At 37.1% G+C, this 10,086-nt stretch overlaps 1 protein-coding gene and 1 long non-coding RNA gene across 5 annotated transcripts in view; one reads left to right on the top strand and one right to left on the bottom strand.

The window, feature by feature from the left end:
- Window positions 1–40: 40 nt before the first annotated feature.
- Window positions 41–6,659, top strand: LOC111268343 (zinc finger CCHC domain-containing protein 8 homolog). Of its 2 annotated transcripts, none has more exons than XM_022847301.2 (9): window positions 41–446; window positions 1,040–1,179; window positions 1,955–2,077; window positions 2,616–2,801; window positions 3,219–3,436; window positions 3,818–4,083; window positions 4,444–4,536; window positions 5,016–5,256; window positions 5,399–6,659. In XM_022847301.2, exons 1-9 carry the CDS (start codon window positions 360–362, stop codon window positions 5,650–5,652), a joined length of 1,608 nt encoding a protein of 535 aa, XP_022703036.1. In that variant the 5' UTR covers window positions 41–359; the 3' UTR covers window positions 5,653–6,659. The 2 variants fall into 2 exon arrangements, with proteins under 2 accessions (XP_022703036.1, XP_022703027.1); XM_022847292.2 differs by having other exon boundaries at window positions 5,013–5,256.
- LOC111268399 (uncharacterized) overlaps window positions 3,973–10,086 on the bottom strand; it is a 58,974-nt gene continuing 52,860 nt past the window's right edge. The window contains exon 3 of one of the 3 annotated variants that reach the window (XR_002685201.2): window positions 3,973–4,059. This is a non-coding gene — a long non-coding RNA (uncharacterized LOC111268399). Of the gene's footprint in view, window positions 4,060–6,764; window positions 7,316–8,140; window positions 9,777–10,086 lie in introns of those variants that run through there. The other 2 variants (XR_002685203.2, XR_002685204.2) reach the window with 2 other exon arrangements.

Raw genomic sequence — 10,086 nt, 5'->3', positions numbered from 1 at the left:
TGCCAGCTGGCAGTAGCGTGTGTCTGGTTGTTGCGTATATGTTACTAACGTAAACAATCGATCAAAGAGTGTATCTAATTTTTTCGATGATAACGACATTTTATTCGCATGATGACTGCATGGGGAGACTGGAAACAAAGCAGGCTGTGCTTCACAGGAATAACAATAGTCAATGAACGTTTCGACGACAGGCTGCTCGGTTTTAAAGGCATACGAAATTTAAAAAGCCCGCTCACCAAACTAGATAAAAAAATGTTTGAATACTGTCTGCCGATTACCAAAACATAGTTTTCTGCTCCCGGTTAGGAAGACGGAAATTTTGGGCCGAACTTATGTACAGTTTTTTTGCGAAATAAATAATGGAATCTGACAGTGGTGATAATAGTGCGATCGAGGAGAAAATCGAAATTGCTATGGATACGTCAAGTGAGACATCAGGCGACGAGGTATCTTGCAAAAGCTATGCTTGACAATTGACGTAAAATCAGTTATGCCGCCGAAACCTTAGAAGATTATTTTTTGTACAACAAATAAATAGCTATAAATAATCCTTATATATGTATATATATATATATTAATATATAAATAAATATATATGTATATATATTTTTTTTAAATGACACATTTTTTGGGCTATGGAAACGATTTTGTTTCATCCAGGCAAATGTTTCCGTGTTTCTGCTTATTCTTGGCCATATTACGAATTGTCATTTCGTGTTAGTTCGTGAGTGGATATTTCTTGTTTTACGGGTTCGAAATAATGTGAAACTAAAAGCTACAATCCTTGTCAACTTCCACGATTACTTGTTGTGACCCCACAAAGGTTACTATGTAACACAGTAAATCGATTGAAAAAACGCCAACGAATAAATTTGGCGCCAAACCAAGCGTAGCTTTTCCCAGGAAAACGAAATACTAATCAATATTTGAAGAACTGTTTCCAAGCGCTCAAGGAAAAAATGAGGCAGTCATGGGTTGAATGCTATGTATAAAGACGCTAAAATTGCTTCAACTAATGTTTGTCTGTGAATCACTTTAGGCGCCTCGATCAAATAATGGCGAAGAGAGTGCCCTAACTGAAGAAACCGAGAAAGTCGCTCTTCCGGAGCCGCTTGCTGCAAAATCGTTCGAAATAGGCGGAGTTTGCATCATTAAATTTCACAATCAGGACCTTCATAAGTAATGCCTCAAGGCAATAATTTAGCTAATGACAAACAGACAATTAATAGCCTCTGCTGAGTGTTACAATATTAGCGCAGTGTCGTTGGCATAGTCAATACAACGTATTTGAAAGGCAACGAATAATCTATGTTTCTACATTTATTTTTTGTGTAGATGTACGGTACACATTTTCATACTGGCACCGTTGACCAGTACTTCTCCGTAATGACGCTCAACTAATAAAACTGCTGTATTTTTCGAAAACATGCACTTCTGTAAAGGTTATGAATCAACTATGCATCAGTAGTTTTAATTGTCTTTATACTGCTAGATTATATATATATGTGCATTTGTCGTTCACCTGTTCAATATCATAATATATAGCTGCGTGGACTGAAAAGGATCAAATTGTAGAATTTTTCTTTACCGTAGCATCTTATCAGTATTAATGGGTGAACGTTGCTATGGAACTAAGCTTTTAAGCTATTAATTTTTGTTAGAAGGGACAACTGATGCATAAGCTGGTGCACATGTTTCGCGCGAAAAAAGTAAACATTTTTGCAGATCTGAAGGATAACATTAGAAACGCCATACATTTCTATCTAGTATCCCTAACCATGGTTGTATGAAAATACTTGTGTAAATTATTAAAAGAAACATAATACAAAAGTCGCCACTTGACTAAACTTTCGCATTATGTTTGGGTCTAAAACAAATGTTTGAATTCTAACAGCAGAATCGTTATTGACATCTCATAGGTTTCACTGCTGGTTTTTGCGGATCATTTTTACAGGAAATACTTCGGCCACGTGAAACATCACCTCGAGCAGCTAATTCGGGAGAACAATTCGGATCTTTCACAGCTTTTCTATGTTGATACAGCGAAAACAGAAGCCGCACCTCCGCATAAGCAAATGTGAGTATAAACGCTATATGTCGACGTTGAAAACTTTCCTGCGAATCCGGCGGCTCACGGCAAACAAATTTTATGTCTACAAGTTTTATATTTAGTATAATGATGGCTAAGTGCATGTGAACTGTAACTTCAATCTCAAATAACACAATCAACGTAGAGCCCGCTATTGCTTAAGAATGGCAATGGCCTCTGTAAAGAGGTCTTTGTAGAACCTTTCTAACAGGCATATGAACGAAAAAATGTTGGAATGTTCGCAGTATAGTGTTTCTATACGGTTTGGGATAAAGTTTCGTTAGACAAAATTTTTCCTTTTTCCATATCACCTCATAGGGGATCGTCGTTATAAATAGGTCTGTTTTAAATAAAGCGCTCTTTGCTTTTGTACAACATGGAACTTTGCCCTTCTCGTAAATACTTTGTAACATAGGGCAAGGTTTCTGCAGCAAATTGTTACAGAATCATACGTGCGATGAAAATATGAAAATAATCTTCTTCGAAGGTAACAGAGTAAACTAATAGTAATGTATATCTGTTTCAGTTATGACAGCGTGAAAAATAGTTCACTCCTTGACCAGAATGATTCAGCAGTAACGCCTTCAGGCGGAAATCCTGGAAGTAGAAGTTGTTTCAACTGTCTGGGAGATCACCACATGAGTGAATGCACTCAGCCTATTGATCGGAGAGCCATAGCCGAGAACCGTCGGAAACTACAACCAAAACAGCCGTAAGATATATAAACATTTTTTAGCAGATAAAGTATGCGCAAGAATATATAATGGTAAAGGCATGTTTAACATGAAACCTTAAAGGTTAGATTAAATATAAAACTTAAGGTTAGATGTGCATATGTTGCACGGCAAGGCATGAACCAGTTGTTTCCAACTTTGAAGCAAAAGTCTTAGCTTTCTTAGCCATACCGGCAATATTTGAAGACAAAAAACGTTAAAGTAAGTTTTTAACCAGAGAGCTGTACTGTAGTTCATAGCTATTTTGATGTTTGGTGCAGAGCTCTAACATAATATAACTTCAATGCGATATGCGACTATGTTATAATAGCATTATTCTTGATTTAATTATAATAAAGTAATTTTATAGCAATCAGAACACGAACTGCTCTACCGTTCCGTTTGGTCCTTTTTAGATGTTCGAATACGCGATTTTTTGAAGATGAAGAACGGGCTTCACGATTTACACCAGGACGTTGGGGTCGTCGTCTTCTTGAAGCTATAGGCGTACGACGGAACGAGTTACCACCATTCGTTTATAGGATGCGAGTGCTTGGGTATCCTCCAGGTTGGTTGCAGGAGGCTGAGGTTGAGACTTCCGGGTTGAAGATTTTTGACGGCCATGGAAACGAAGGTTGGTTGTTACGTGCAACTCAGTAAAACTAAGCATCAAACTTTAATATATTGTAAAATATTGTATTAAAAAAAGTTCGTCATTAATGAGTTCACAGACAAATTCAATAGAGAGAATCCAGGCTACAAACTGATATGTAGAGCTACTTTTAATTATCTTTGGACACTATGCTCATATAGAGACATAGTGAGCCTGGAAATGCAAAATTTTATTTTTAGTTTTTTGCACCAATGAATAATGGCAAGTGTAGCTAAATAAAGCTGAGGTCAATTAAAGTATGAATTATTTATAATTTGTCATAATTTAAGTTAGAATTTGTTTGTTACTATTTAATTGATCATTCTAATGGCAAAAAAATAATTATGCTACGTAACATTTCAGTGAAGAAAACGCGTCCTATAAAGACGAGAAAGGAAAAAGCAGCTGCTGAAGATGGTGAAGTGTTATCGGCAGGCTCAGACGATCTAGACTCCGATGAAGACGATGACAACGAGCTACGCTATGACCCGACGAAGTTAATTGAGGTTCCTGGTTTTAATATGCCTCTTCCATCTAATTGTGTGGACGATCATAGGCGGCAGGGTATGCCGCCCCTACAACCTCACCAGATGAAAGAGAACGCTCTGCAAAGCATGAAGGCAAAACAGGTACTTACAACTTACAGTCACTATTTTTAAATACCATATACATACTCGTTTGCTGAATTTGGCTACAATAATATTAAAATTACTATTAGCCGTTCCCATCCGAAAAGGTCCCGCTTAATGATATAGAAACCCTACATTATTATATTTTTCTTTATTTAATTATATGATCATGTTTATGAAGTTGATATTTGTCTCTAACACCGTGAGGCAAAGTATGCATACTAAAAGTCCAAAAAATGATTTCAGATATGGCACATTATGATACAGATATGTCATTCATGGTTGTTGATATATGGTGATGTTCTTGATTTATATTGCAAATTTTGACGTTATGCTTGTCATCTTGCTCTGTGTTTGCAGGAGCCACAAAAGAAATTTATGCGTCGAATGAATCTACTACCGCCCAAAAATACGGCAAGCAAGTTGGACAGTGAAACAGGTGGCTCTGACGAGGTTAATATCAGTATAATATTGTAATATATTATGTAATATAATATTGTACTATTGTGTAGCGTCGAAGCATAAGTTAGAATTCAGTAAGTTGCAAAGGTACGAACAGGACACAAGGCTTTCACTGAACAGATTAGCAATCCTTAAGCAAAACAGAAATACATTATGCCATTACGTATTTCCTTGCTGAGTAAGCAAATACGTTACTGTTGCAATTCTCCAGCGTCTATGTATAAATGGCCTTGAATCGGATTTAACAGTAACAATTGTACTAATTATTATATAACCTGCCATAGGTAATAAGCTGTCATAAAATGTGTAAATAATGTAATAGCCTAAAAAATTTTACAAATAGTTATTTCCCAACATAAACTTGTAATCGGGACTATGATATAATGAACAATTGAAGTGCTATATATATAACCTAACTGTATAATTGTTGATGTGTTACTTCTCTTAACGCAATTGATGCTGCAAAGAAGTCGCTTCTAAAGCGAAAACTGAACCTTCCATTACCAAAGAATGAAACGAGTGGGACTGCTTCAAATGGAGCTGGTGAAGGAAAAGCTGCTTCAGAAACGGACAAAACTGATGAAGCCCCAGCAACGAAAAAAATATGCAAGAGCATTGAAAGTGACGGAATAGACGAGGCTGGACAGACAAGGGATTCTCAGGAAAGGCCTACGGAAGGCGCGGACGATAATAAGGAGGCAAAGAGGGACAGTAAGTTCATGATTAGGTATAACTTTTTAATTTAATTTTGCGCTTGTCAGGACAATTCGAAGATAATTAATCTAGTTATGCTCTTAAGTAATGCTCTAATTTTAATGTTTTCGTGTCGATTATTCTGCTTTAATATAACAAGATAACGCAATGGATGATCCCACATCGAGCAAAAGTTGTGTAAAGCTACATCGTTCGTTGTCGCTGGGTTCTGTGCCAGGAACTCCAATTCCTGCCTCCATATCACGAGTTGTGTCACTTCCCGATCCGCAAAAATGGAGTATCGGTGTAGCCGATCATATACCGTTCGAGAACCTGCCAGGTGCAACGGGCACGTTTGAGAAAATGCGCGGCCTTCTAGCCAAAATTAAAGATCTACGCAACGGCGATAGCTGATCATTTACTTCTAAACAATGTTTAGCAAAAATTCGTTTATAAAACGGGAAGGCGTAAGGTTGACAAAAGGAAAAGAGGCCATGAAATACTTCTCAAGTTAGATATTTTGACAAATCACCTAGATTTATTCCTTCCTCGATTTATCAGTATACAAGTTTATCCGTTCATATTGATTGAGGATTATTAGTCACATATATCACGATTGTTTGTTGGCTCTAAGTGTTTTTAAAAAGCGCAGAACAGCCTTATGAATGCATCGGTGAAAATGATGTAAAGTTAGGCTTAACAACAGACACATTCACATTTATATAGATATATATAAAACCTAGACCCAAAACGTAATTATAGTGGAATACAGAAGGTCATTTCTGGACCTTGAACAAAATATGGTATTACGATGTCGAGCGCGTTATACAAAAAATAGGCAAGTGTTGCCCTGTAAGCTGAAGTAAATTCGCAATAATTTTCTGTGTGTAGAGAAATTTACAATAAATCACATTTTTTGTGTAATAAGTTTAACACCAACGGAACCTAACAATAACTAACTGACGGAAGGTCATTGTTAAAATGCAATATATACTATGAATAAGAATCATAATGCCAATTAGTATCATATTAACCTTAACCTCTATGTTTCGAGTTTAACGTCCGGTAAGTTGGTATTGCAGCAGACAGACAGCTGGCCCTTGCTAGCAAGAAACGAACCCTGTGTCTACGCCCCGATTCGAACCTCCGCCACAACTTGTCCCTAAAATTAGCAGACAAATACGTGACCCACAGAGTTGTCACGGGACATATTAACCTTAACCTAACTCATTATTACTGTAATCTATTTGAAATTATAGAATATGTTAATTAAAGTAAAAAATAGTGTAGGTTCGAGGAGTGACTTTACATAAACGGATGATGTCGTTTATGACTGTAAATACTGTGCTATAATGTATATGAATGGTGAATAAGCTAAATAAAAATATGCTATGCGGTATAATAATTTTGTGCAAATAAAATCAGGTTGTGTTTTACTATAGGAAATTGCCTGAAGAATACATTAATTCTAGTAATCATTTAAAAACAGACATTTTTGGACAATATTCAATTGTGCACTAAAACAGGTAAATGGGATGAACGAAATATGCATCATGTTTTGCTCAGAATCTCCTAGTTAGAGTGTGTACTGTATATTTTTATATATTTTTTCTTATCTGCTAAGCAGTAGGTACAACTATAGCAGCAAGCGCTTCATAAAAATAGGCAAGTTTCTTTGTAATAAAAATTGGTCAACGAGACTCACGGTATTAACCCCCCAAGCGTACCCCAACATTCACATGCGTCGCAACTGGTAGAGATTTGAATGGTTTGCTAAAACAGATAGGCGATGGGTCAATGAGGAATAGCATGGATGAATTTATAGGATGTGGTCCTTTTCTCTGAAGGGAAGACGTTTCTCAAAAAATTGTAGATGGTGGAAGCAAACAGAAACACTTGTGCAAACCTTACGCGTGGAAAAGAGCCCAGTGGCACATCCAACAAGCGCTACCTGTACGGCGCTCATCCACATCCGAGAAGGGCACATGTCAGTAGAAATGAGATTGTCCCTAGGGAACGGTATGAAGGGTTCACATCCATCATCCGGTCATAAAAATGTTAGTGGGTCGCTGAGACTCTGGCGAAAAAGATCAAACCAAAAAGGAACGCCTTGTTAAGTCACGACTGGGAATGTAATTTGAGTGACGCTGCCTCGATGTGACACTAGCAACTTGCTAAGTTTATAATTATTATACGAACACCCGGGCCGATTCAAAGTGAACTTTTTCAAAGCTTACTTAGAGCAACTGAAAATTAGTGAGTGATGGTATCGACGGGAATAAGTCCCGCCGGTGATGACGCGTAAGACAGATATGCTCTAGTTGTGCTGGGCATACGTAATTATTTGTACGCCTAACTAAATTCCTTTTTAACTGTTACCCTTCCTGTTGTTGGTGATTGTGGCGTGGCGGGTTTAAGATTGTTGTGGGAATTGAACACTGCGAGAGTTCCTCTCGGCAAGACATGTGATATCAGACATTTCTTTGCGAAGTTCGTGATAAAATCTGATCGAGGGTCCGCATCCTCAGTGACTTGATGGCAGCTTTGCTAAATACTGACATGACCCAAGCAATCATCACCTGTCTGAGGTACACTCGGATACTAATCGAGATGGGGAAGGGTTTGTCAAATAAATCTAAGACGCATGATATAATATATTATAACTTATTAGGGATCCCCGAACGAAAAATTGGTAAATAGGGGAGTGTATATATATATATATATATATATAGCAGTATCGAATTCAGGTCATTAAAGAATGTAGATATTGTGGCCTTGAATAATCAAATGATACGATGGATGTAGGTTTAAACTTTTTATAAGTTGTCTAAAGTTTATATAGACTTTAGTTGCTTAAGTTGATATAAATTGTATCATTATCTACGGTGACGACAAATAAACATTATGAGAATAGGTGTAAGAACGCTGCAAATGTTTTTATCGTTAAATCGTTAAAATTTGAAAGAAATTTTTTATCGTTAGTTTCGTGTTAATAAATGTAGCTTATATGCGTTGTGTTATGTGTAAAGCTCTAGTTCGGTAATAAATCTGACATCCATTATGATTTTTTTTAAATGTAGTTTTTGGCTTCTACGACATTTGGCAGGAACTGCTTCATTGGAAGGGAACAACGCGATTCGGTTAAATATGAGCACTCGATGCTGGGTCAATGTTGTCCGATAATGATCCGCTGAGTCACTTCTTTTTCCTTTTATATAGTTCAACCCCTGGATGGACTAACAGCAAATCTATTTTCGGTTATATTTTCTGTTTGTTTGTCAAAGTATATAAGTACAGTAAAGTTTAGTTATAGTTGCCGCTCTAGTTTTATACATGTATATACAGGCAAACCTGGCGAACCTCGAAATTGAATACCTTTTGAACTTGTCAACCTAGAATGGTGAGTTTACATGTGTTAGAGGTAATATTTTTTATTCTTTACGCATTTGTTTAGCGCTTTAGCAGCTTCTGGACAGCCACACATCTATTATTCGCGTTCTCATATGTACTTTCTATATATATAGCGTTTCGAAATAAATCGATAGCGAATTTTTAGTTTGCCGTCCAGTTGTCCTTTTAGGGCATGGGGAACTTCGTAGTGACTTTGATTGGGAGAGTAAACAAGCCGAAATCAACGTTCCGTAATCCTTCGCTCGATTCACGATATTAATGGAGGCAATGCAACGAGGTTTGATTGCCATGCCAACGGCCTATGAGTCTCTTGATGAACTTTAAATAGCAGGCCACATTTATTATTTAATTTTTGGTGAGTACTTCATAGTAGCAGATGCCTCCGATGTCCACTAAGGTACCGCCATGACGTCAGTCGAAGCCTACTCGACGCTGCCACCGAACTCGACTTTTCTCCATTCTGTCGTTTATTCTTTTTCCGGCTAGTGGTAGAGATTAAGCCATGCCGCGTCTATAGCCACCGCATTCTCCAAACGGATTTTATTATTCTTAAAAGTTCCGAGATTTGCATATCGAATATATTGTATGTATTTCCGATTGTCCTGGAGTCAATTTACGGGAACTCGTTGCATCTTCAGTATTTGGGTTATAATTCTGTAACACGTTACATGTGAAATGCCAGTTTTGGCCGGCAGACCTCTTAGTCTCTAGACTTTGTTTTTGGTTGCGGTAGTGCGTTTTTCTCCGTCGGTGCTAGCGTGCGGTCACCTCTTCGTTGGTCTTCAGTACTCCAATATCCGTCCTTGTTCAGTACTCCAATACCCGTCCTTGAAGTGTTTGCACCATACCCCTACTCGCTTAAGGCCCCGTTCTTAATGTTTCCTTCAATCTTCGATAAATTTCCATAGCACTGTGCCCTTTGACTACAAACCATTGATTTTCAAGACTAAAAGGCGTTTTTGCTTCTGAACTTATTTTGCCTAGAGTGAATATAACCGAATTATACGCACAGTTTCTAGACGATTGGAGTATTCACCAGCCAAAATTCAGAGCGCGTAGTTCAAAAGTTATTCGATTTCAAAGTCGGCCAGATTTGCTTGTAAAACTAACATATACATATATATCACCTGAAAAATAGGTTATCTAAGGTTAGCTGAAAAGGTTTTATTCTGCCCTTACTTATTATAATCAACATCTTGCATATTTGTTGCATAAGTACTTAATTCAACTGATGCGCATTTCTTTTAAAATGAGGTGGGGGTTATTATATGGGGTTTATAAGCATTCCGAAATCTACAACAGCTTCTGAGCTTTTTGCATAATAGGCAATCAGACACACCTACGTATCTAATTACTTTTTTCAGAAAACTAATTGCTTAAAATTTTTAATTTATTAATTATTATTTATTTATTATTATATTAATTAATTAAAAAAGT

The sequence above is a fragment of the Varroa jacobsoni genome, unplaced genomic scaffold (genome assembly GCF_002532875.2).
Source record: "Varroa jacobsoni isolate VJ856 unplaced genomic scaffold, vjacob_1.0 scaffold_134, whole genome shotgun sequence".
NCBI classification, from domain to species: domain Eukaryota; kingdom Metazoa; phylum Arthropoda; class Arachnida; order Mesostigmata; family Varroidae; genus Varroa; species Varroa jacobsoni.
Note: the sequence above shows the minus strand (reverse complement) of the source record. Positions and strands in the feature narration are given on the sequence as shown.